The sequence below is a fragment of the Cyprinodon variegatus genome, unplaced genomic scaffold (genome assembly GCF_000732505.1).
Source record: "Cyprinodon variegatus isolate N-32 unplaced genomic scaffold, C_variegatus-1.0 Scaffold390, whole genome shotgun sequence".
In the NCBI taxonomy this organism is placed as follows: Eukaryota; Metazoa; Chordata; class Actinopteri; order Cyprinodontiformes; family Cyprinodontidae; genus Cyprinodon; species Cyprinodon variegatus.
The window spans coordinates 72,908-99,329 of NW_015150843.1; the positions used below are offsets into that span (position 1 = coordinate 72,908).

Here is a 26,422-nt window from a genome sequence, read left to right on the forward strand (position 1 = left end):
TTTTTTGTGCCCAAACCTTAGGATGATTAATATGAGAAAATTCTGACCTGCTGTCAAACAGGACTTTGAACAGAAATGTGTATAAAGCTTTATTTATTCAAAGCCTTTTACACATCTTTATAAGAGAAGCCAGAAAATGTGTAGAGTACTCTGTATGAACATCTAAACGTTTTTGGGTTCTTTTTTTTTTTTTTTAACCAAAACAGGTAAAAAAAAAAAAAATTCAATTAAATGTATAACACCGAAATAGTTAACTTGTTTCATACAAAGAACTCTAACACAGAATATATTTAAATAAAAATATTTTTATTAGTTTTCCCCCCTCTGTAGTTTCTGGTCATATAGGCTGATAGAGTAAATAAAAATAATTATTTTTTTTTTTTCCTGATGTCAAATGGCCTCTGCATTCTGGATAAAGAAGATTTGGTGCTCATATTTTACCCCTTGATTTTAATTTCTGTGCACTGACCCCTGCATAGATCAGGGTTTTACTTCAGCACTAGATACAAAAAAAAAGACACTTAGTGCTAAAAAACAAACACACTGTCTTTTTTTCTAACTAGCCTTTTTTTCTTGTCAAATCCTCTGCATGGACTAAATTTAGGTGCATGGACTAATAAACATGCTGTAGGTGCTCTTGCCCCACAGCTAGCTAGTTGTACAGTTGATTTTCAAAATGTCACTTTTTTCTCTCATTGTTTTGCTGCAGAAGTACAGTAGGAGCCCTCTGGTGGCTGTTTTAGCCATTACAGTACCTGTGTGCCAAACCGCTTGTCAAATTAATAGACAGAAAGCGGAAGAAAAATATGTTTGTGTCATTTAGTGAAAGTACAATTTCTAATGCACTGTAATATGTGTAAAAATCTGTTTCAGCTCTCATTTTCGCATTGTCTCTGCTTTTTTTTTTCTCTAGTCTGCTTCCTCTAATTGCCTGTGACAATCAGTTTCTCAATAAAGACCTGAAACACTTCCTAATGCCTCCAGTTTTATCTTTTCTCTTATGAGATCAGAGTTCGCTCATGTCACAGAGGCATCTCGCTTTTAATATGCTGGTGTCTGAGCAATCATTTTCCTGCTGCTTTCTATTGTGATAATAGAGAGCTGATCATGTGTTCCTTTATTCTGTTTTTATTTGAGCCCACTGGTAGGTTTTCTTGGCATATTATATAACAGGTCTTAAATTTGTTGCATAAAGTATGCTGCAAACATTGACCTGGTTTGACTCCCATGTATCCTGGCACTACGCCTTCATGGGATGAATCCAACAATCTCATGACTCGCTAACATGCCAGATATATTCCTGTTAGAAAAGGGCTTTTTGTTTTTTAATCCTCAATCCCACTGATATTAGCTCAAGTGTGCATTAGTACCAGGCAACAGTCTACAGGCCAGACTCCTCTAACAGAATTAAGATCTGTGCCTGCCAGATGTTGTATAATTAATGTGAATTTATGATTTCCTGGCATAGACTTTGCAACAAGGGTTGCTCAGTGGTGCAGTGTGTAGCACTGCTGCCTTGCAGCAAGAAGGTTCCGGGGTCTTCTCGGCCCGGGGTCTTTCTGCATGGAGTTTGCATGTTCTCTCTGTGCATGCGTGGGTTCTCTCCGGGTACTCTCCATGACTGTTAGGATGATTGGCTTGTTTAGATTCTCCTTAGATGTGAGTGTGTGCATAAATGGTTGTTTGTTTCTGTGTTGCCCTGCGATAAGGCTGGCGACCTATCCAGGGTGTACCCCGCCTTTTGCATGTAGACAACTGGAGATAGGCACCAGCACCCCTTGGGATAAAGCGATGGATAAATAATGATGAATAACCCTAACCCTTAACTGTATATATATGTAAAGTCTAGCTTGAATCATTTATCCAAAAAAAGTTCTGACAGGCATTTGGGATCATTGTCCTGCTAGAACTCACAAATGTTTAAGTCTCAAACAAATAGTAAATAATTTATTATGAATTTCTTACATCGTTCAGCAAAATAGACCCACAGTATGGAACTATCACTAAGAAGCTTGAAAGTGTATTATGTGATTCAAGAGTAGCATAATTTTCCTGAGGAATCTTGGATTGTCTAGTTGAAAGAGCAGTTTCTAGTGCAGCTTACAGTTCATGAAGCCTTTTGATGCATGTTTACTGTAAGAACAAATCGGTTTTCTTTCCTATTAAAGGAAAAGAAAGGTCCCGTGGCAAATTCCAAAGAGAATATAGCACAAAAGTCAAATTAAAGAGCAGGAAAACAAGTAATATAAATGAACATTACCGATTCTGCAATAAAGAAGCTTGCTGGTGTCTGCTAAGAGAATAGCCTATACATGTGAGCAAAAACATGGACAAGAAATTCCAGTTTCGGAATATTTACGAATACACCAACAGGAAAATCTGGGCAAATAGACGATAATTTTAGACGATATCTCATATCTACCAATATCATTTAATATATGTTTCCCTAATCTCTGGACATCATAACAAACCCTGAGCTGCATAAGAAACAAAACAGCTAGTACATGAAAATAAACAGTGGGTGTTAATATCGGCCCAGTTTTACCTATCAGATGATACAGATATGCTTGAAAATTACCAAAACAAATATTAAAGCCAAGATATCTTGCATCCCAAACAATATTCACAGAAGATGCTCATTGTATGATAATTAAAGTGTAAAAAACTAATATTTCAAATGTTTAAATTCTATAGTTACAAGTTCAAAAGTAATTTGATATTCACCATATTTCATTTTGTCAGAATAACTTAATACAGTTTAGAAAATACCCTTTTGCTTTAGTAAAGCAGCCAGAACTATTCATTCATGGAAAAATGTTGCTGTGTGTGAAGAACAATTTGTTCAGTTGTTCATTGATGACAGTATGTCATTGTGGTTGGATATTGATTAAGTATTTATCAGTTGATCAACTATTATTAAAATGCCCTTTGTGTAAATGTCCTGCTGGAAATGGGATTGATTAAAGCACCAACAGAATCCAAAAGGAATTTTCCATAATATTTTGACACTAACAATATATTTTCTAAGGATAGAATGCAGCCAAATTTAGACTTAGAACCAGTGTTGGTTTTCATATAGATGCCTCCCCGGGCAAGGTCATCCCCTTGCCAGAACTAGCTGATGTCAAGATGGGATGAAATGTCCTGCTTGCATAAACCCACAAAAAATAGGTAAAATAATCTCCCCATTCTTAGCAGGAGAGGTATGTTTACTCATGTTCAACAGAAAGCTTAATTATAGCACAAATGACAGATATTTATCTATTTTCATTTTTTATAGGGTGTTTTTTTTTTTCGTTCTAATGCCACCCAAGACAACCTATAAGTCCAACTTTAAAAACCAACTTTTCCCCAAATGCATCTATACATAGCTTTGAGTGAAAAAGATAGATGTGTGCCAAAATACAAAATGTTCCAGCTTGGAAACTCAAAACCATGTCAAACTCTTTTTCAAAAGTGTATAAATGTTGGCTGAGAAATTGGTCCAGAATTTAAAGATTGACATCAACTGTAGAAAATAACCATAATGTGTCAAACTCCACCGAGGCTGTGAACGTCTCGTCTAGATAATAATAAAATCTTATGCAAGGTAGTTTGCATTCTGTTGTTTATTGCATCTGAGATGAAGTTGGAGGTTATCATCATCCATTTTTTTAAGGACTTCCTTAAGGGATGAAGGAGTTTACAGGCTTGTAGGGGAACTTGTTGTCCATCTTTGCTGTCAATGGTGGTCTGGGTCTCTGTGTAAAAAAGATGACACAGAATGATAAAATAGTAAATATAACAGTACTGAATAATAAAAATGATCAACATACAGTGTGAGCAGATGGCCGCTCACACTGAGCCTGGTTCTGCTGGAGGTTTCTTCCTGTTAAAAAGGAGTTTTTCCTCTCCACTGTCGCTACAAGCATGCTAAGTGTGAGGGATTGTATTTGAGTCAATGCAATCAACTGGTTTTCCTTAGATAGAAAACTTTGAATAAATTTGACTGTAAGACCTGATGAACTATAAAGTACCTTGATATGACGTGTGTTGTGAATTGTCGCTATATAAATAAACTGAATTGAATTACCATAATTAATTATACCAAAATTGCAACAAAAAAGAGGATAAAAAAAACAAAACTTGTCTGTCAATATGCTGAATACAAAACTCTCCAAGTGGAAAAGTTTTAGTTTCACGCGGTTTAAATTCGTAAAAAGTATTTTTTAAGAAAGCTGTTCAATTATTAATCGATGAATCAAAATAAATAACTGACAGAATAATCAATTTCAAAATGATCATTAGTTGCAGCCCTAATAAGAATTAATTATTTCAAAGAAACACAGTGCTGGTGATGTCTATAACCCCCAAAAAATACAGAGGAGGCAGCAGCAGGACTTAAAGACATTTCATCCCAGCACTGCGTGTCCCGAGCACGTAACATCCTAAATGACCCCTCACACCCCCACCATGGACTGTTCTCCCTGCTGCCCTCTGGGAAGAGAGTTTGAAGTAGTGGATTCAGGTCCAGCAGATTCCACAATGCTTTCTTCCTCATTGCCATTAGACAGCTGAATGTTTTGTAAAATTGGTTATTGTATTGTATGTTATTATATTTATCATTATATATATATATATAAAAAAGAAAAGAAACTGAAAATGTTAGAACTGTAAATTTATAGTCATATGTTTTTATTACTGTTTTTATATATATATAAATATATATATATATATAAATATATATATATATATATATTTTTTTTACTATTTTTCAAGGTTGCAGTTTAAAAAAAATAAAATTTTCCAGAGAGCTATTCTAAACGAAATTTATTTTTGTTTTACACTTGTGTATACAAAATAACGAAGAAATCAGTCTTCTGACTTTAATCTCAGAATTCTGACTTTTTTTTACCATATTAAACTGAAATAAAATTTAAACCTTAGTTAACTTTTTTTTTTTAGTGTCCCTAATCCTCTTCTGTACCAAACCCTTAATCAGATTAGTGTATTGACTAAAACTCACCCTGTTGGTTGCTTCCTATATTTCTCAGGGAAAGTCATGAAAATAAAAATTAAACTTCAAAACAAATATTTTTATTCATTATTTTATTTTCTATTATTTTATTTTACGCCTTTATGAGTTACCCCAACAGAAAGAGAAATCAAACTGCCTGACCTCTGCACAAACGGGAAACTTATTTGGATGTCTGTAAATTGCTCAACTACGACCCCTGGTGGATTCAGGATTCAAGCAGAAAAAAAAAAAAAAAAACGAAATCTACGGAGGAATAATTTAGGGATTTAAATAATATATGTCAAGAGAAGTAGAGAGAAACACTTAAATAATTAATGATAAGAAATATACAAAAATATATTTAACAAAAAAAAAGATATCATTAAAACATGATAAACTATGGTTCACATTTCTGTTTGCCTCCTAATAATGTGGGTAGTTACTAGTTGCACCTAATGGTACTTCTGTCTTTTACTTAAGTAAAGTTCGGGTGAGAGTATAGTTACCCTTGCTTGAGTAAAATGTCACGCTACTATGAGTATGCAAAAAACAAATATTTTCACTGCAATTTCTTTATCCTTTCCAATCATGAATGCCTTACCTACTATAAAGATGGGTTTTTATAGGTTTATGTAAGAAAATAAAACATTGATGTTTTTCTTTTTCCCAAATATGTTATTTTTCAAGGATGTTATTTATTTGTACTATTATTATTTGTTTTTAATTTCTCTTTACACTTTGAAATACCTAGCTTTGCGCATTACTGCAAAACTCTCTTACAAAATTTTACATTAAACATTATAACAGATGCAATGAGTCAACAAGTAATCTTTGCTTGATTACTTATTTAACCAAGTTACTTTGTACTCTCGGAATATTTCTTGGAAGACTGCTTTTTCTGCTTGTACTTAAATAAACCTTTTGGGTACTTTTACTAAGCAAGGTGTCCTTTAAAGAACATGGTTTAAAGAAGGGGTTAACAATTAAAAATCAGCGGGGTCCAAATAAAGAAAAAATCATCAACCAGTAAAGACATTGTTAATTATAATCCGTTACTTTAAACTGCATTTAACACAAAAATAAAATAAGGTTTTTATGTATCCATGTATCCATTGAATGAATAAAATACATACATAAAAAATAAAAAAAAAACTATAATAAATAAATAAAAAAATAAAAATAAAAATGAAAATTTTCCCTTTTTGAAATCTAAATTGTTATTGAAGTAGAGAACAGCAATTGTTCAGTTTGGTATATAGACAATTTCCTCCTTCACATATTTTATAAAACACCTAAACTGACCGTTAGTAATTTCTTTTTTTCTTTTATGGCTTAATGAGAGCAGTGGGCTTTAAACTGCCCTGCAAGGCTTTAAACCTGGGGCTGAATGGTTACAAAGCCATTCTCAAGCATATATTAAGGTGCTCCTTCGTGAGCCTGGATCGATATTTATTTTTGATTAAGTTCATGCTGGAGAATCCTGCTTCACAGCAGCAGGTTGAGCCAATAATGCTCAAAATATGCAGGGTGATCTTTAAGCACACCAGTTCACTTTTTTTTACACTAACTCACCACGCTTCTTCCAGCAGTCCACACTTTCTCTGCGTTCTTTGTCTCATCGTCTTCTCCTTCCCCATCACCTGGTTTGCCACAGGTTCGCCTGCTGTGTCTAAAAGCGGCTCGCTGCAGTGATCCACACTGACAGCTCATAATTTGTATCACGTCTAGCCTGGTCCTGGACGCTCCGGAGGGCTTTACCATATTAACAGGAGAAGTGGCGCAAGTGGAGTTAGACACTGACTTCAGACAACATGCAGTAATATTAATGTTTTAAATAATGTTGTGTCCTGATTAGCCAGCAGGTGGGTCCGGATTTGCTAATTTATGACCTCTTGTTTAAAGTGTTGCTTTTTTGCAGCCTCAGACATATTTTCTCCCAAGATTTTTCTGCATCTTCCTAATAACACTGATGAGGTTTTCCTCTGTGTATCCCCACAACATGACGCTCCCACCACCGTAGAAATGGAATGTTAAGAATAGTGTGGAGTGACCCTAAGTTTTCTATGTTTCATCCTCATACAGCATTGAGCCCATAACCTGCTGACCTTCTTTAGAAGCAATTCTCTTTGCAGATGAAGGTCAGCAGCTTTATTCAAAATGTCTTCTACTTATTTACTAATAAAGACCTGATTTGTGACATGCATAATTATTTTTTTTCCTATGACAGATTCTCCTACCTAAACTCTGGATCCAAGCTGCTTTTCCAGATTTCATTTCGAGGTAATCATTTCAATATTTTTAATTCATATTCAATTCAAAATACTATACTTATCCTAAAGGGAATTTAAATGTTGTAGTAACAGCTTTTTTCCAACAAGATGTTCTGGATGTTGATAGCTGCAGGCAAGAAGCATCATCTGTAGCAGTTTTCCTTCTTCTTAATAATTCTGTGCTATTTTGTGTTGAGCAGAATACCCACACAATCCATCAGCTTTTGCATAAAAATTAACGTAGTATAAATATTTATGCAAATAAAAGTAGTTTGCATGTACAGCACGTACAGTATATCATTGCACTCGACATCTCCACAAAAAAGGGAACCCATTTCCTTCATAAAGCAATAAAACTCTTTCTTTTTCTTTGTTGTTCTAGAACTATGAGTCTGTGCGTCAGATCAGATGACCTGAGCAGCTTCCCCCTGAAGAATGCCAGTCATGTCAGCAGACAGGAGAGTCAGTTCAACACATTCCTACCGTTTCTGATAAATCCAGTTTTGTTTGCTTTGTAGATGTGACAAAATAGCTTTAACTGTTTCAGCTCTTTCCGTCACATGCACACCACAACAATTTACCCTTATGGGTAAAATACAAATTTAACAGTGTGTGATGTGGGATAGCATTTTGGAAAGACGTAAGCAGCAGATCTTAAGATTGTAGTTTCTTTTTGACATCACCAATAACATCTTATAAATGCAACAACTTCCCGGCATACTGTAAACATGTTGAGGCTTGTTCATGTGTTCTCACAGTTTAAAGGATAAATTATAGTTCAAATATAGTTGGAGCTGAATTCCCTACCTTGTTTTTAGAAACAGGTATAAGCAGGTATGTGCATGCAGTGGTGTTTGGAGGTGTGGCAAAACAACTGAGGTAGATCATAGGGAATTTTTTTAAACCTACATCATCACCTCACCTGCTCAGGTTGCCTCAAAGTGAGTCTTGTTCACTTTTCATTTGCAGCTCAAAAGGAACGGTTAGAGGGGGAAAACTGGAACCTTTCGGAGATGAATTTGTACAGGAGCTTCGGTGACCTTATGGAGGTTTATGTGTATGAGAAGAGAACTCATCCTGAGTCACACTGGCATCAGGATAACGCTGATGGGCCTCCTGCACCTGTTTCCAACATGGCAGTTAACCCACGCTCAGAATCAGTAGACTCTGGAGTTGAGACGGCCAGCTGTGAAACACCAAATCCCACCTCAGGCAATTTTTTGTCAACGGACAACACAGAAATTGAGATTTTTCAGCTACCAAGGGACAGATTCTCTCCGGCTTCAACATCTCAGTCGCCTGTTCTCACGTCTTCTTTGCCTTCTTCTTCGTCTTCCTCTCCAAACATGTGTTCCAGCAGAGCCGAAAAAGAACCCACACCCTTGAACCTTAAGGGAGAACCAGAGCTACAAAGGACTGATTCTAAGAGGTGGAAGCAAGTCTATGAGGTGCTAAGCCATCAGCCTAAATCATCTTCCCTGCCTAAACAGCATACATCTGATTTAAAAAGGTGTATAAGATCAGCAAGTTTCAATATGAGGAGGAGGTTCGACCCATCAGTCCCCACTGGGAATGTGTCAGAAACGCAGAGAGAACCTCTTTCAGTTGGTTCTGTCCAGCAAATTTCACAGGTACAATGCTTTCATACTCATAATCCAAACCATTGTAATCCATTAAAGTCAGATTTTGATGCAGAGCAGCTTGTGTCACTGTTAAAAACAGCCTCCTAAATTCGTTTGTGGTTTAGTTTCGGGAGAGGGAGTCAGTGACTCACACTCAGGTATAGTCTTGCATTGCTAAAGCTTGTGATGGTTACAGGAAAGTCCGGTAAAGTCTTCCGTTACAGCGATTGCAACACAAAGTCACTCCTAAATTAACGCAGGCATGTCATTACCCATGCAGGACGTCTTTCTTGTTCACATCCTGTCAAAGTCTTTCCTTGGTGAAATGGATGCAAAACCAGTCAAACCAGTTGGGAGCAGAATTCAGAGTACCGTAATGGAAACAGAGGAAGTTGAAGAGTCTGTTTGGCATGTCTGAACCAGCAGTAGAAAATCCATTGTGATTTTGATTTTACTAAAAAGCCGAGTTACAGTAAATCAGCTCTGGGTGACGGCAGCCAGATGTTGAAACTGTAAGATTAAGTGGCTTTATTGTCGATCTGGTAATATTTCAGTCATTGGGTGTGTGTTTGCAGTGGTTTACCTTGTATTTTAGTAGTTTAAGGATAAATAATTGTTGAGAATGCAACACTAAAAAGTGCAAATTATTTATAGCCATTTATATTACTCTTTAGATGATTAAGGTAATCTTTTTATTATGATCAAACAGGTACAGTAGATATTTCCATTGGTCTTCTATTAAGCTTCAATGATGATGGGAATTGACAACAATCCTGGAAGCTTGCTGAATACTATTCAGTGGAAAATGAAGATTAGTTGATGGTGCAATATCACAAATACCTCTATAAGCACACCTGTTCAGATTACCTCAAGCGTTATTATAACAATTTACATTTAGCTAACAGCTTAATGGATTACCTGGTTAGAAAGTTAACCTTTACCATTGCCAACAGTGAAGAATAACAAGTTGACTACTTGAAAAATCGTTTTAGCTTTTATCTATCTTTTACCTTAAATGTTTGACTGGATGTAGGCTTTAAGAACAATAAACAAACATACAAAAAGCAACAAACAGAATCCTTGGCTTGTAATAATCTATATGAAATGGGTAGAAAAAGTTTGCATACTTAACAGAAAAACAAGGGTAAGTCCTTTTTTTAAATAGAAAGATTTTTAAAAATCGAACTGAACTGAAGGTAGATTTTTAGATGGATTATGGTTTAACGTAAAACATAATCTCTGTGTAGTTCTCCATTCTCTTGTTTACAAAGCCGTGCCGGTTGTGCAGGCACACACACCTGCATGTAACAACTGTGATAAAGGACTTTAGGGCTGCCCATAAAAATCCATCGCCTGCCACAAAATGGCGGAGAGCTTTTCCAGTGGATTAAATTGTTCGCTTGCATACAGCATTATAAAGTTATAAGTTACTTACTTCCTAACTAGACACGTTCTTCTGTAAGGTGAAGCTGTTCTGCTGTGTACTTTTTCCTTTGCAGATATGTGCGTTCGAGCAGACAGGTAAAATTGGTGTAAGGCAGCAGCCAGTGTAGAGATAGAGATGTGGCTTCATACACAGCTTGTTTTGGTCTATATAAAGCGATTTAGCCCCAGATAATTTTAATATTGCCATACCACCAATTGTTCCATCTAGCCTGGGAGAAAATGCAGAAGTAACTTCAAGGCAAACCAGTAATAGACTCAACAGGAAAGAATAACAAGAACATAGGGTAAAAAAAGGATCAATATAACCACACTATGTGTATCCTCTATAGAAGAAGAGCAGCTGCAACAGTTCTGCATTATTCTTCAGATTTTTTGTTTTATTTTATATTAATCTGAAAGCATTGAGGGTATTGTTAAGTGTCATTGGTAAACAGTTTTTATGTAGTGCTTCTGAAGGTGCATTCAATTTAAATTCTTTTACCTGTGCTATTTTGTTTCTTTACTCTTCCTTCAGGGATTTAAAAAATTGAAATAGATTCACCACCTATAACAACATGCTTTTTGTTGATCTCAATAATTTCACTAAAATAGATTACTAAGCTCTTCTTTAAGTTGTCAGTTCTCTAATTTTCTGAAGGTAATTATTTAAACCTGCATCTACTAGGTTGTAGCTGACTAGCTATAAGCTACTAGTAAGCTTTCCCACAATAGTTTATACATGTGAATGATACAATATTACTGCGTATTTATGTGTACAGGGTTCTGGTATGTTTGAGGGAAAGGAACTCAGTCCCGGTCTCTGCTACTTGGAGTGGGTCTGCCAAAAGATGGAGCTGTATGCCAAACAGAAGATGCAAAACCAGGAGTTGCAGACAGAGACAGTTGCACTCCAGGAAAATGAAGAAAAAAAGGTGAGTGATCCATGAGATTACAATATGACAGCCTGAAATCTGTGCAGCTCGAAACATATGATCAATATACTAAAGTTTGTTCTCTTAATTCCTCCTCATATTTGTCAGAATAACTCAGCAGATTCCCAAGAGGACAAACCCTCACTTGAAAATGCAAAGCAAGTTCCCAGTGAACCCCCGCAACAAAAATCTCGCCATTTCAGACAGAGATCAGCCTCAGACACAACATTTTCAAAACTGCACTTAAGTAAGGCATCTTTCACTTCAGGATATATATTTTTTTCTTTGTTCTTGGAAAAGGAACCGCTAGTTAACTCACAGTTTGTATTTGTTGCAGAAAAATTAAACAGAAACTCCAGAGGGCAGCAACTGAGTACGAATAATCTACGGGAAATTGAGGAGGAGGACACGACACAGATGGTGAGATATATGCATAAACATCTACTGAAGACAGTGTAGTTAGATTATCTTAAATAGGAAGTTCACTTTTTTCTGTTTTGTAACTCAACTTTTGGATTATTTTTAGGATTCCAAAAAGGAAGAATCAAACAGAAGAAGTTTGATCCAGAGGTTAAAAATTGGGTCTTTGAGAAGGGCGGAGTCTGCTGTATCAGACATAAGGAGGTAAGACAATATATCACAGAAAACTTTTTAGGGGAAATATTGAGATTCCGATGCTGTAAGCAAATGTAGCCACATTACATTTACTGCACAGTAGAGGTGCTGCTGATGCTTTAATTATAGTTTCTTTTTTTTTTCTTTTTTTTCTTTTTTAAAGCAATGTTTACACACATACTACCTCAATTTTTCCTGTGCATGCTTGCAGCCTCATGAATATTTTATCTGTGTAGCCAACAGATGCAGTCGTCAGAGAAACTCTCCACCCGGCGACGGTTCAGCCAGCTGTTCAGGAGGTCAAAGAAAGTGTCACCAAATTAAATGGACTACAATGGCTGTTTTCATACGCTGACATCTCAGGAGTTTTAGATCAAATAATGTGTTAGCATTGATGCTGATTTGAAAATGTTACAGCACGATTCAGCCGTTCATCACTATTGACAAATATCTTCGTTTATAAGACGCTACAAATTGATTGACTTGAATATGTTACCCTTTTTTCTGTCATGTTCAAAGCATTAAAAAAATATTTTATTATACAGCTTCTCTTACACTTAAAGCTGCAGGAATTAAAGACTCTTTACCAAAGTCTTAAAACTGCTTAACCACATGTTATTCAGTATTGACCAGAGGAAGATGTGGAATATGGAAAGAAATTCAAACACTATGCCTCTGTTGCTTTGTAAATAAATGATGAAATGTTTAAATTCAAGAGGTAGTTGTGATAGTGTTTCAGAATGACCGTTGGTAATGAATGTATGGACATGTTCTTTCTTTAATTTGTCAAATTAATCAGCATTTTGAAATACATTAACATTCATTGCATAATTTTAAGCTAGTAATATAGTCAAAAAAAAAACCCTCCTCTCATATTGAGATAGCTTTTTTTTTTTTACATTTTTGTAACTTCAGCCCACCTTATGTAAATACTGCTCAAAAAATAAAGGTAAAAGGTGAACAACACAATATAAGTTCAATCAAATCAAACTTCTGTGAAATCAAACTGTCCACATAGCAAGAAATACCAATTGACAATCAATTTCACATGTTGTTGTGCAAATGGAATAGACAACAGGTGGAAATTATTGGCAAGACAAGTAGCAAGTGGTTCTGCAGGTGGGGACCACAGACCACTTCTCAGTACCTCTTCTCTCTGGCTGATGTTTTGGTCACTTTAGAATGTTCATGGTGCTTTCCCACTCATATTAGCATGAGACAGACTCTGCAACCCACACAAGTGGCTCAGGTCGTGCAACTCATCCAGGATGGCACATCAATGCAAGCTGTGGCAAGAAGGTTTGCTGTGTCTGTCAGTGTTGTGTCCAGAGGCTGGAGACGCTACCAGGAGACAGGCCAGCACACCACAAGACATGGAGAAGGCCGTAAGACGGCAACAACCAGGCAGCAGGACCCCAGAACCCTTTATACAATTAGGAACAGGGGCAGCACTGCCAGAGCCCTGCAAAGTGACCACCAGCAGGACACAAATATTCACGTGTTTGTACAAACGCTTAGAAATCAAATACATGAGTATGGTATGAGGACACAAAGTCACAGATGGGGGTTGTGCTCACAGAGCACACTCGAGAATGCTTGGCATTTGCTAGAGAACACCATTATTTGCAAATTTCCCCTTGATGCACTGTCCTTTTCACAGATAACAGCAGGTTCGCACTGTGCACATGTGACAGACTTGACAAAGATGGGAGACAATGTGGATAGTGATCTGCTGCCTGCAACATTGTTTACGTGATCAGTTTGGCAGTTGGTCAGAGATGGTGTGGTGTGGCATTTCTTTGGAAGACCACACAACCTTCTATGTGCTTGCCAGATGTAGCATGACAGCCATTAGGTACCGAGATCAGATCCTCTGACCCCTTGTAAGACCATATGCTGGTGTAGTTGGCCATATGTTCCTCCTAATGCAGAACAATGCTAGACCTCATGTGGCTGGAGTGTGTCAGCAGTATCTGCAAGATGAAGGCATTGAAGCTAGGGACTGGCCACCCATTCCCCAGACCTGAATCTGATTGAGCTTATCTGGGACTTCAGATCTCGATCCATCCACCAACTTCACGTTGCACCACAGACTGTCCAGGAGTTGCCCAATGTTTTAGTCCAGTTCTGGGAGGAGATCCCTCATGAGACCATCCGCCTCCCCATCAGGAGTATGCCCAGCTGTTGTAGGCATGTCAAACAGGCAAGTGGAGGCCACACACAATGTTGAGCCTTATTTTGACCTGTTTTAAGGACATTGCATTAAAGTTGGATCAGCCTGTTGTGTATAATTTTTCCACTTTCATTTTGTGTGTGACTCCAAATCCAGGCCTCAATTGGTTAATACATTTGATCTCCATTGATGATATATTTGTGATTTTGTTGTCAGCACATTCAAATTTTTACAGAACTAAGTGATCAATGAGAAAAGAGTACTTCATTCTTTCAGAATTATAATGTGTTATTTGTTTGTTCCCTCTATTTTTTAAGCAGTGTATAAAAGCTGCAGGTCAGTTAACCACTTCTTACGCATATCTTAGCTTAACATCTTAGTTTGTATTCCTTACCTTTTAGAAATGGGTGATATTTTTTCCCTAAGATTTGATGTGAATATGTTATCTCGTAACATGACATAAAAACAACATACAAATTGGGTGTGCATCAGTGCCATAGTGGTTAATGCGCATGACCCCATGTATGGAGGCCTTAGGCCTCAACGTGGCCGACCCGGATTGAAATCCCGTCTATGGTCCTTTGCCCTATGTCTCTCCCTCTCTCTTGTACCAACTTTCCTGTGAGACTATTGTACAATAATGAGCCATTAGTGCCGCAATAACTTAAAAAAAGTCTGAATGTTAGGTTATTTTACCTGTGTGCTGTGGTGCCCTATGAGCAGCTGCCAACTTGTCAAGATTGTACACAACCTTTCACTATGGTTTACTTGCAAGGATAGGTAAGAATGGGGAATGGATAAATGACATCTTCTTCTACCAAAATGCTGAGATGGTCGAGACAAATTGATGCATTCTGTGGCAAGCCGGTTTGACGAAATTTACCAAAACCTTTTACCAAATAATTGATACGTCACAATTGACCTCTTTTGAATAATTATTTTGAAAATATAGGCAAGCACTTCAGCTATGTAATGCTGTTCCTAGCGTTAGCTGCAATAGTTCAGTTATCCGATAAGGAAGTCTCTGAAGTGCCTCCTTCTAGGCATGCCTGATTCCATACAAACCCCTAGGAAAACCCAGAATTCTCTTTGGAGACTGTATTACTCTATAGGCATTTTAACACATTGGTATTCCTAATGAACTAGAAGACACTGCTAGTGAATCAGGATGTAAGAGTTTTCTTTCTTTGGATTTAAAGTTTCACATTACATTCATTTATAGCTAAAATCACATGAACTACTAACACAGGACACTCAGAGGTACTTGCTTCATTTAATCTTTATTCTCCTAGGTTGGGGGACATACCTCCCCTGGCATTCCCATTTAAAGAGATGTCATGACAAACACATCCAACCAAATGAGAGATGGTAAATAGTTTTTCAGTCCGTACATAAAATACATTTATTCGCTTCATTCTGGATCACCAGCATCCATATGTCCCACACAGTATCCATCTGTGCTATTAAATATATAGAGATAACATCTATGAAGGGATTTATTTGCTGTACATGTGAGAGGGAAGGGGGGCTTGGCAGAAAGGGTTTAGCTTATGGATGAGAAGAGTGGTGTTGGTGGGGAGCAGCGGTAAGTCTTATTTGCAGTGTCCTCACCTCCTTCCTCTCTACATGATGCCGCAGGAGGACAATGGGTTGGCAATCTGGCAGGTGCATGCTGACTGGCAGTATTGACGCACAGTCTGGTAGCAGCTGCGGTCAGCTTCCCCGCCCCATTGCACTGGCCCATTAGGGTCGGAGGGCAAACGGCTCAGAATGCTGGTGTTGATGGCCAGAGCAGCGAGGCCATAGTCAGTGAACAGCACCGTCTCGCGTCTGCAGGTGGGGCAGGAGATGAATTTGTACTTGGGACATGATTCATAGAGGATTTGCAGGCACTCTTCACACACCGAATGCAGGCAAGAGAGGATCCGTGGACGCTTCCCGGCAAAGTTGTATGTGTGTCCACAGGTGGGGCATTCTAGAGGCTCGCATGGCATAACAGGGCCCGAAGAGGAGGAAGAGGAAGTGGAGGAGGAGGTGGAGGAGGAGCGAAGCACGTACTGGTTGACTATGACGTCTTCCATCTTGTAGTGGAACTGGTGATAGCAGATTTCATTGGCACTCGTTTTGCGCTGCGCCAGGAAGCTGTGTTCCCTGCGCATCATTGGGGATGGAGGGGACACCATTGGCCTGGGAGAAGGTGTTATGTCCAATGTCAGATCACTGCAGGCCTGGTTGACAATGATTTCGCCCTCACCGCCACCATCCCATGCCACTCTTGGGGCTGGGGCATAGCGGGGTTGGGTGACCGGGACAGGGCATTCTCTGGGAAACTTCTCGGACTGGATGATCTTCACTGTGTCCATGGGGATAGCCAGCTGCTGACGCCTGAGGCAGGACATTAGGTATTGAGTTCTGAGATAGACTGGCTATAGCTCTGATTAGCAGTGGACACCCTGGCTTTGTTTTGCACAAGGGGAAGTGGATTAATTTCCTTCTTTAAAATTAGCCATTAGAGGGAACATGGGGACGGATGGGTGCCTCCATTTTCCCTTCAGAGATCTCCCCAGCTGGCTGCTTCTGTCAGCTCAAGCCTCAATAAATGGAAAGGCTCAGCAAGTGTAATGTTTACTCCAAACTCTGTTGCACCAAAGTGGTATGTGTTATATATATGCATATAAACTTAAAATTTCTAAAAATTCTAACAGTCTAGTTCACAGAACCTGATCAAGGTACACTATGCACAGTCATTTTTTTGCACGAAAGTACATATGTTGGTGCTCTCTTTTAGATATCTACAAATTGCACAGGAATTTTTATTGGTTTAGCACTAAGATATTTTCATTCACTACACCAGTCTGGTCAATATAAAATCAATACAATTCACACAGTATCCTGGGTTTGATTGTGGGCAGTTCAGTTAGACCAGGAAAAAAATCCTAACATTTGCTCTTCTGACTTTCAAAAGGAAAATAAAAATGTCTCACTTAAACAACTACTAAACTTCTTGTTGTTGGCTGTGTTTGTGTTAGATATTGACTTGAGTGTATGGGAAATAAAGAATGCTTCTCTGCCAGTCTCTGCTGTTGATCCAGTTTTTTCAGAACACCCTTTTTGACTCCTTTCCTTGGTATCTTGATAAGTTGAAGGGCGGAGGTCTTTTTGTTGGGTGTTTTTTGATACCCAAGGGAGCTGTTGGAATGGCTCCTTGAATTCCTCAGAAGTGGGAGTGAGAGCTTCTTTTCAAGTTAAGCCTTAAACAGTCATCATAACTGTGCTGGGCGGAAGAAAAGTTTTACAGATGTCTTTGAGTCAGATGTCTCCTTTTTAAGTAAATCCAGTTCCTTCTGTCCATTTATCTGTAAGAAGGGAAAAAAAAGAAAATTTTAGATGTTTCTAATTCAAAAGCATAGAACTTGTCTTGAGCTTTTTAACAAGATAGCCTACTGAATCACAATATGTACTCCAAAACACCATATGTTCACCAAAACAAATAACCAGTTCATAACTTGAAAGAAGAAGATGATAAATGGATTTTAAATAATTATGGATCAATTTATCATACATAAAAAGTAGATTTCCAAAAACTTTGCAAAATAAATTTTATGTAACCAAGGACTTTCAGGAATCAACTTAACAATTTCCATTTTTTTCCCTTACAACACTACTCAGTCCATCATTTGAAAACTAAATAACTTAGGTACAACTGAGAACATACTGTAGGTGAAACTAAATTGACAAGGAGCGCTAATTTGACATTTATGCAGAACAGGGAAGACGACAGCCTTTGTTGAGAGAAGGACATGTGTTTGGGACATCAAAGTAGTGGAAGAAGGACCCCCTCTCACATGCAAGGTTCCTTGCTGTCTTAAAAAGTATAGATTTGCTTTTATTATTTAAAATATCTCTTTACAAAAGTATATAAAAGGTTAGCATTAACAATTGTGATTTTTAAGACTTTTTCACTTTTCTAATTTATTTTGGTTTTGCTAAATTGAACTATGGTAATAATTCTCAAAAGTTGCGGTTTTTCAAATCATTTCATTTATTGGATATGGTTTAACTATGTTTTCAACCAAATTTGATTTCAGCACTAAACGGTATCTTAATTTGTGACTTGCTAGATGAATCTGCATAGGGTCATTAAAGTACAGAAAGAAATTGATTAAACTGCCCCCATTCTTCAAAAACTGCACTTGGAGTAAAACGACAATAAGCACCAAAAACACTATTATTTTGTCAAACAAATTAAAGGATCTTAAGATCAACAGTTTATTTACATAACCCTACGTTAAGTTGAAGATACTTTATTGCGGCCTAGAAAGCATTGAAAATTTTTTTGTTTGAAAGAAAATATATCTAGACTAGTCTAGAAGCCACAAAAGCAGTGATCTAGAGAGGTAGTTAGAGCAAGTTCTGCAGTAAGAAGTTCAGAAGAATTCTGCCTCTGTGTGGTAGTCAAAAAACATAGCAAGTAAGTAAATAAAGTGTATAAATTAAGCACCTTTCACAAAAAGAACAAAGCACTGTACAGAAAACCAACAAAACAAATATTTTTTTAATACAAGGTATGATTAAATAATGTATTTCAAAAAGTATTCAATAAAACAGCTCTTTAGACAATAACGTTTTTATCTGCACTCAGAAACGTCAATGATGGCAGTATAATGCTGAGGGGATGCTGATCTTCACCTTGATTCGGTTCAGGGTCCAATCAAAGCCCAGACCTCAATCCAATTTTGTGGACAGATTTAAAATAATTATTTACAAATGCTTTTCCTCTGACTAAGCCTAAGTGTTTTTTAACAGCAGATTATTTTTCTATTATTTCTATTACATTCCTTGCTCTTGGTAATTATGGGCAACTTCCTACCGATGTAGCATATATTTCCCCTCTAAAAATATGGAGATTTGTAGTAGTGACTCAGGAATTGTGAAAATATATATATATTTTTACTTCCTTGTCTTAAGTGATCATAAAGGTTATCAGCAGAAGTAATTTTGGGGGAAAAGCTTTTGATCCATTTCATGTTGCATCATGGCTTCTGCTAAGCTTTGTCTTTTTAAATATGAAAGATGATAACCATGTAGCTCGATGGTAGGCACGTCGCATTGAACATGCCTTTCTATTGACAAAGTACATAACATTAATTTGCTGCCAAGTCTGTAGATTATAGTCTGGCCAGGGTTCCTCCAGAGCAATTTTAAAGGGTAAATCATTTATTTATCTCTTCTTCTAACTGGCAAATAAAAGAACAAAGAAGACACTGTTTAACTCCTGACTCATAATAATTAACGTATAACAAGATTTGTTGAAAGTTGCAAAATGCAGGGCTCTGGCTTCTGCACTGGTCAGCTTTCTGAACACGGTGATATGATGTTTTTTTTTTTATTATTATTTAAAAGCTTGCCTGCTTTTGACCACAGAAGGAAAAACAGCATGCTTTATGAATTTATTATTTACTTAATGTATTGGTCTTGTATTTGTTTTTTAATGTAAGAAAGTCCAATTTCAAAAACCTATTAATACAAAGACTTGTATTTGTTATTCTAAGTGGTAAAGTTTGTGAAGGTTTGTAAAAATCTAAAGTTGTTCATGTGAATTTCCACACTGTGTTGAAAGAGCAGGTGATTGTGACACAGTTGTGGTTCAGCACTTGCATATCTTTCTTGTCAACACCCAGCCATCTCATGCAAACTACGTTGGTTTTTCTTCTGACATGCGTGGGAAGAGGTCACAATCTGTGCGGAGGGTTTGTGTCATACTGTGAGTGGGCAAGTGAAAAAGGAACGAACGTTCAGATGAACGTTTTTAACTTGACCAAAACAATAGCTGCTGGAAAGCAAAAGAGGGAGGATGACATGGTTCTCATTCTGCGCTCGATCGTCGACAGTGATGATTCATTATAGAAAAAAAGGAACACACTGAGCAGAGGAGGTAACCTACATAGTGACGAAGAGAGACATGAAGAAAAAAAAAGACAGAAGAGATGAAAAACAGCAATGGTTCTGGCTTCTATTTATGGTCTGTTTAGCTGTACACTTTTCTGCGGTTTCCTGCCCCCAACCTCTGCTAAAATGTCACACCGAGTGATAAAGATGCTCTCTTTCTCAACAGACCATGTAGCTTTGTGATGAAGTAAGCCCTATTAGGCAGTTTCTTCATTTTTGTTTCCCTTCCCCATTAATATGTTGACATACTTGTTACTTACTCACTATGGCACACAACACTGTTAGAAAGCTCAACTTAGAATTTTACCATTGACACTCCATCTGAATAAAGGTGCCAAGGCAGCAATGCAGTGCTGCAATGCTTCCCCAAAAATAGCCTGTTTCTCTCTCATCCTCTGACACACTGTGTGCAGGGGAAACAGAGCAAGCTTTCATACACATTTCATGAGCTTGGGTGGAATAAATAAGCATGTAACATGACTTTTCTGAGGGTCTTCTGTGAATAGTATGAAGAAAAGTCTTATTTGCAGTTACTTTTTGAATTTTACTTTTCCCTGATGTTGAATTTAAAATACCCATATCAAGTTTAATACCAAAGATGCATTGATAGCCTGATAATTGGTCAGAGCTCATCACAGTTTCAGTTTGGATACATTTTACCACATGAATATTGTGAACCAACCCATTTGTGGAAACTTAGTTTAATTCAATCCATCCATCCATCCATCCATCCATCCATCCATCCATCCATCCATCCATCCATCCATCCATCCATCCATCCATCCATCCATCCNCATCCATCCATCCATCCATCCATCCATCCATCCATCCATCCATCCATCCATCCATCCATCCATCCATCCATCCATCCATCCATCCATCTTTTCCTGCTTAGTCCTTTTTAGGGTTGTGGTGGGACCAGTGCCTATCTCCTGCAGTCTATGGGAGAGGCTGGTTACACCCTGGACAGGTTGCCAGTCTGTTGCCAGGCAACTTTTAGTTTAATTTTAATTAGTAAATATAATGAAAACTGACCATAAAAGTTAACCATGTGCTAAAGGTCACCATGATGAGCAATACAGCTAAAGATGAGATTGTTGTCACTTGAGATCCAGAGTATATCTCCTAACCTTTATCTAATTTTTCTGAACTTTATACATACACAACAGAGCAAGTTTTCGTGTTAAGTTGTGGTGAATTTAAAAAGGTGGGACAAAATCGGAGTCGATCAAGGCAAAGCTGGCCAAATTGTGCATCATGTACAGAAAATATTTGACTGTGATTAACAGTTACGAGTTACACCATTTTGAAATTGAAGACCGGAAAGCAGCCTTTTAAAGTTAGATTTAGATTTAAACTAATGATTGATTTATATGGCCTCATACATAGAGTGTGGTTATGTTTTGTTCCAGGTTGTTCCATAAGACTTTAATAAAATCTGCACAAAAACTAGACTGTGGCTTAAACAAGGGGTAAATATGTATAAGGAAACACTCATGTGGGCTTTGTTTTTGCACATAACCCCAACCTTCAGGATGGAGAGAACATATCCTCCTACAAGAAAAGTAAAGTTCAGGGTCAAATTTGCAAACACAAGTGAAAGTCACAGCCCCTAAGATTTTTACTATTATTTATTATTTTCTACTTAGAGATTACCAATCAGATAAAGCTCTAGAAGGATGTTTTGTCCATAGAACTGAGAATATTTCAAATAGGTTGCATAGCTCAACATTGTGTGGTTGCTTTTGTGCAGATTTTGCCCTCTTTTTAAATAATTTTTGACCTGCCAATGCTACATATAGTCATTTCAGAGATTATTTAAGTACAGTATTCAAAATGAATGTATTATTTGGTTATTCTATTTTTGAATGTGTTTTTTATAATCTACTTTTGCATTTATAATGACATAAATATTAATACAATTTTTGTCACAATTAGTTTTTTTTTAATATAAGCTACAGTAATTGTAAGTGATTTCCTCTGAAGATTGTTGTATTCTTCCTGATATAATGGGTGAGGGATCCGGAGAATATCAGACTTATCAAGTTTCACTGATTAGGGCTTAAACTCAACGTCCGGCTACCAGTTTATTTATGAACAAATCTTTATTTCCAATTAGTTACCAGCATTTTGATGGAATAGAAAGTAGGACTGTCTAAGTCTAGATATTTTAAGTGCATAAAAAAACACAATTTGAAAAGATAAACCATGCCAAAGGCCAAGTCAATCAAGCTAATAGAAAGTTTAAGGGGAGTTTGATGGAGACAAAGCAGGTAACATTTCTCAATTGGTGTCAATGATATAGAAATAACAAATGGAAGCAACATAATAGTGGGCCAACTTTGGAGCAGCCTCCTCCTAATCGACGGCCACCGCTCAGATTATGTAAAGAGCTCATCTCCATCTACCCATCCTCTTAGAACAGGATAAAATGCTGAAGCTTTCCAATGTTTTTCTGTTTCCATTTCATCATGGGTCATTTTCTAGCAGGGGAATTTTTACCAATGAAATTATTTTGGGCATTGGACTTTAAGACGAAGGAGAAAATGACCACGGAGATGTCAGAGGAGTCACTCTCAGCTGCAGATTCCTCGTTCAATTGAAACACACAGAGCTGCATTCACACACACATCCATCTGAGAACATTCTTCCCCTCAGACCATTTCGTCATGTACATACAGAGCACCACCCTTTTACATTCCTCCAGAGACAAACACACAGATAGCAGGCAGATGGGAGACAATAAAAAATGATTATCTATAAATGCATCCAGTAACTGATGGAAGAGAAAAAAAAGAATCAAGAAAAGAGACAAAAACAAACAGCTGCATTTCTTTGATAAAACAAACCTCACGTGCTGCCTGAGTCTTGAGCACACATTCATTCACATTCACAGCTACTCCCCCATCAACACCATCATACACGAATGAGTCCCTCCACCTGTGGGGATGGGAGCCTGGATAAGGCACCATGTTCTGAATGAGTCATCCATAATTTTGCTCATAAGAATGTCTCCCTGTCACTCTGCCATCTACAAAAATCTGTGTTTATCACAGCTTCCTCCTCGATGGAGCCGACTGCGGGTATTTTTGCACCTGCCAGCAGTATGTCAAGTATGTTATCTCCTTAAAGATTTAATACTTTCCTGATAAAAAAAAATGCAGCACATCTCTATCGGTGTATGTGGGATATAATGCTGCATATTGTGATTATGTAACATGTTAAAACCTTGGAAGGACAAATCCCCAACTCTACTAAACGTATCCTCATTATATCACTAAATTCTAATGATGAATGGGATTTACTTATTACTAAAGAGACATCACCTTTTGCAGCTTGCAGTCCTTTATTTCCCCAATCCTCATTTCACATTTTCAGTGTAAAACATCAACTAGTGTTTGTGCTTTTATCTTAAAAAAAGTTTTGATTTAAATAATACAGTCTACTATCATTTATGACAACAGACATCGGCCATTTTGGCTCACAATTCATCACAGCCAATTGCTCTTTGTTCTCGCCTGTGTAGCTCCCACGCCAACATGGCAGATCCTGTTGATAAAAATAAAAGCATGAATGCATCCCTCTGCCTAACAAAGACCTCATTAGAGATATATGAGGGACAGTGTCCGAGCTCCTCAATAACAACGCTGACTTGATCAATGATGGCAAATTATTAAAGATGTCTCAGTGAAGTTACAAGGTGAACATCACTTAAGAGAAGCAAACTGCTTTGGTCTTTATGGGATGAAGCAGCTGCAGCCGCACACGGCTTTGAGCAAATAGGAGGGGTGCAGTTTGGATGAAGCAGCAGTTATGCAATCCCAGCGTAGTGCACAGGGTGCTCTCACTGCAGCGCCAATGCATTGCCATTATGGAGATGCATCTGTGACTGCTGACAGCTACAGAACGGATCATTGCTCACCCAACCCTGCTTTTTGCCTGTGTGGAGATCTGGTAAATGTCATTGAAGCTCACACTAAGCCTTTTAGACAATATCTATACCAAAAACCAGACACAAGCCTCCTTAAGTCATGTTTTATACCTGATAGGATGTTTGCTGACAAGATGCTGTAATGGTTTGTCTACTCATAAACATCAGTGTCTGAATCCATTCCTTCAACAAAGATCAGCATGATGCAACATCTGTGCAAAACATGGCTATGACCAAAAAAACAAACAAAAGACAAACCATCGCTTTTTTTTTGCTATGCCAGTACAAAAAAAGGTAACGGTGTGAAAGCAGTTTGGATGAGATGGATCTTCAACAAGAAAGAGATGTAAAGCTTTTCCTCATTCTCACCTGTCTGCTTTAGATGGATGTTACCTTCAATGTTTTATCTTCTTCATCAAGTAATTCGCATCTGATGATAATCTGCTTTGTCTTTTTTGTCACTGAGGTAAGGATGCTTTCCGTCTCTCTTCTATCCGTCTCTATTCCTGGAGCACCAACAACATGGAGGAGATATTAAGATGGAGGAAGCTGTTGCAAGGTGGAAACATCAGTCTGCTTTCGTCAACCTCAGTATCATTGGTCTTCCGATATCATTCTACTTCACTCTTCCAGTCTTTATCCTTTGAGTTGTAGATGTTCATCTCTCTTCCTGTGTCCTATTGTTCATCCCAGGTGTTACAGCTACTATTCAAACATTATTCATCTTATTCTGTGTAGAGACTCAAGCTGCTATTGTCTGTCATAGATCCACCTATTATGTCTTCCTTTCTTTCTTACTGCCTTCTTGTTGTCTTCAGGTGAGCCTCTGTCTTCTCTTTCTCTCTCTCCTGTGCTGTCATCCCTCAGCTGGCATTCATTACTGCTCTTTCTCCTCCACCATCCGTTCAGTCACACATGCGCAGTGTTTTCACGCATTCAAACATGTACACACACTCACAAAGTGCTCTGTCTCCTGTGGGCTTCTGGTTCAGTCCTTATTCATGTAGCTTATTCTGCCTGCCTGCTCCCCTCCTCCCTGCCTCTCTCTTTCTCTCACTGCAGCACTCTCTGCAGTGCCTCTGCAGGCGGGATCACGTTTGCTCGTTGCCAGAGAAAATACTTCAGCCAATCAGGATGGTACTCCCCACCCCCATCTAAACACACCAATGCATATACACACACACTAGCCCTTTCTCAGATGCAAAAAGAAACCAAAAGCAATGAATCATACTTTATATGCAGACATATGGCAAAGCACCACCAGCAGGAACACAGGGGTCTTGTAAAGCTGAGATGGGTACAGCATGATTTCACTTATAAATGTGGTTTGTATAGATTTAGATTTTGGGGAAAAGCAGAACCAACATCTCCATCACAGGCAGTACAACAGGCTATTATTTGTGTAAATCTATCTTTCTTAAACTCTAAAACTGCTACCGGTACATTTCTCCAAAACCTCAAATCTGCATTGTAGGCCTTCCCATAGATCCAAACATGCAGGGATGTTGCATAATAAGGATTTTGTTATATTTTGTGTCAGCTCAAGAAGCTTTAACACCAACAGAACATAATCCTCAGATCAAAGCATATTAAAAAACACCCAACATTGAACAACTAAACACCCATTGCATAATGTCACTAACAACTTGAAAAGATAGACAGTATTTAGAGTTTTAAAGTTCTGCAGTAGCTTAGTTCTTTAAAATTTTCAGATTTTATAAAGGAACACATCAGTTTAACCACCATTAGATAGATGGATGGATGGATGGATGGCTGAATGGATGGATGGATGGATGGATGGAACGAATATGCTAACATATGTTTACTGTGGTATGCCAGAAGTCATGATATAAAGCAAGTAAAAAACACAGCCAGTTACAACTTTTGTAAAGCCTCTCTATGCCATAAGAGTGACAGTTATTCCTTTTCAGGTGTTTTAACAATGTGATGATAGTGGTATTTATGAGCTACATCACAGGATTTCTCCAAATATTTACATTTTTCGAACCCTCGCTGTCACAATTTCTGGTTGCACATTTTAAATTGAATTATTAAAGAAGAAATTGTATTTATTAATTCATTGTTAAATACTGGAATTTGAGAATGTGTTTTAAAATCCTATTTCAAATATATAAAAAAACAAATTTTTTAAATCTGATTATAGCTACCTTTGCTAATCACATGTTTAAAAAGGTTGCTCCATATTCCATTTCTTTTTCTTTTGCATTTTTCAAACACTCCTTTAAGTTGCATTGTCTTTTTGCTTTACCTGTTCCATTTACCTTTTCTGCGACCCGTCTGATCCAGGAGCACACTGAAAACCAGTTACCGGTATAATATCTCATTGGTTAGACTGCCACACCAGTGAGGGAGAGGGTTGCATCTGAGGAGTAACTGTGATTGGTTAAATTCCAGTATTTGATCATTGATTAATGAATACAATTTTACGACGGAGTATTAGGGCCACACATGAAGAGAAAAAATATTTTTGCCATGACGAGATTAAACT

The 26,422-nt window shown here is 37.6% G+C and overlaps 2 protein-coding genes across 4 annotated transcripts in view; one reads left to right on the forward strand and one right to left on the reverse strand.

Annotated features, from left to right (window-relative positions):
- Positions 1-8,177: 8,177 nt before the first annotated feature.
- On the forward strand, positions 8,178-12,758 carry LOC107092675. The gene is made up of 6 exons (XM_015387274.1): positions 8,178-8,897; positions 11,093-11,245; positions 11,354-11,492; positions 11,583-11,665; positions 11,772-11,869; positions 12,097-12,758. The coding sequence occupies exons 1-6, from the start codon at positions 8,280-8,282 to the stop codon at positions 12,182-12,184; spliced, it is 1,179 nt and encodes a 392-aa protein (XP_015242760.1). The 5' UTR covers positions 8,178-8,279; the 3' UTR covers positions 12,185-12,758.
- Positions 12,759-15,266: 2,508 nt separating this feature from the next.
- Positions 15,267-26,422, reverse strand: part of rnf208 (ring finger protein 208) — a 14,249-nt gene continuing 3,093 nt past the window's right edge. Inside the window, exons 1-3 of one of the 3 annotated variants that reach the window (XM_015387312.1) lie at positions 24,501-24,978; positions 24,283-24,419; positions 15,267-17,389 (exon numbers count right to left, since the gene is read on the reverse strand). In XM_015387312.1, the coding sequence (XP_015242798.1) occupies positions 15,656-16,432 (777 nt within the window). In that variant the 5' untranslated portion in view covers positions 16,433-17,389; positions 24,283-24,419; positions 24,501-24,978 and the 3' untranslated portion in view covers positions 15,267-15,655. Of the gene's footprint in view, positions 17,390-24,282; positions 24,979-26,422 lie in introns of those variants that run through there. The other 2 variants (XM_015387311.1, XM_015387313.1) reach the window with 2 other exon arrangements.

Bases quoted from the DNA above. Each gene is read 5' to 3' on its own strand.
- LOC107092675 (XM_015387274.1), top strand. From the start codon at position 8,280: ATGAATTTGTACAGGAGCTTCGGTGACCTTATGGAGGTTTATGTGTAT. The intron at 8,898-11,092 runs GTACAATGCTTT...TTATGTGTACAG, and splicing joins CTGTCCAGCAAATTTCACAG to GGTTCTGGTATGTTTGAGGG. The intron at 11,493-11,582 runs GTAAGGCATCTT...TATTTGTTGCAG, and splicing joins ATTTTCAAAACTGCACTTAA to AAAAATTAAACAGAAACTCC.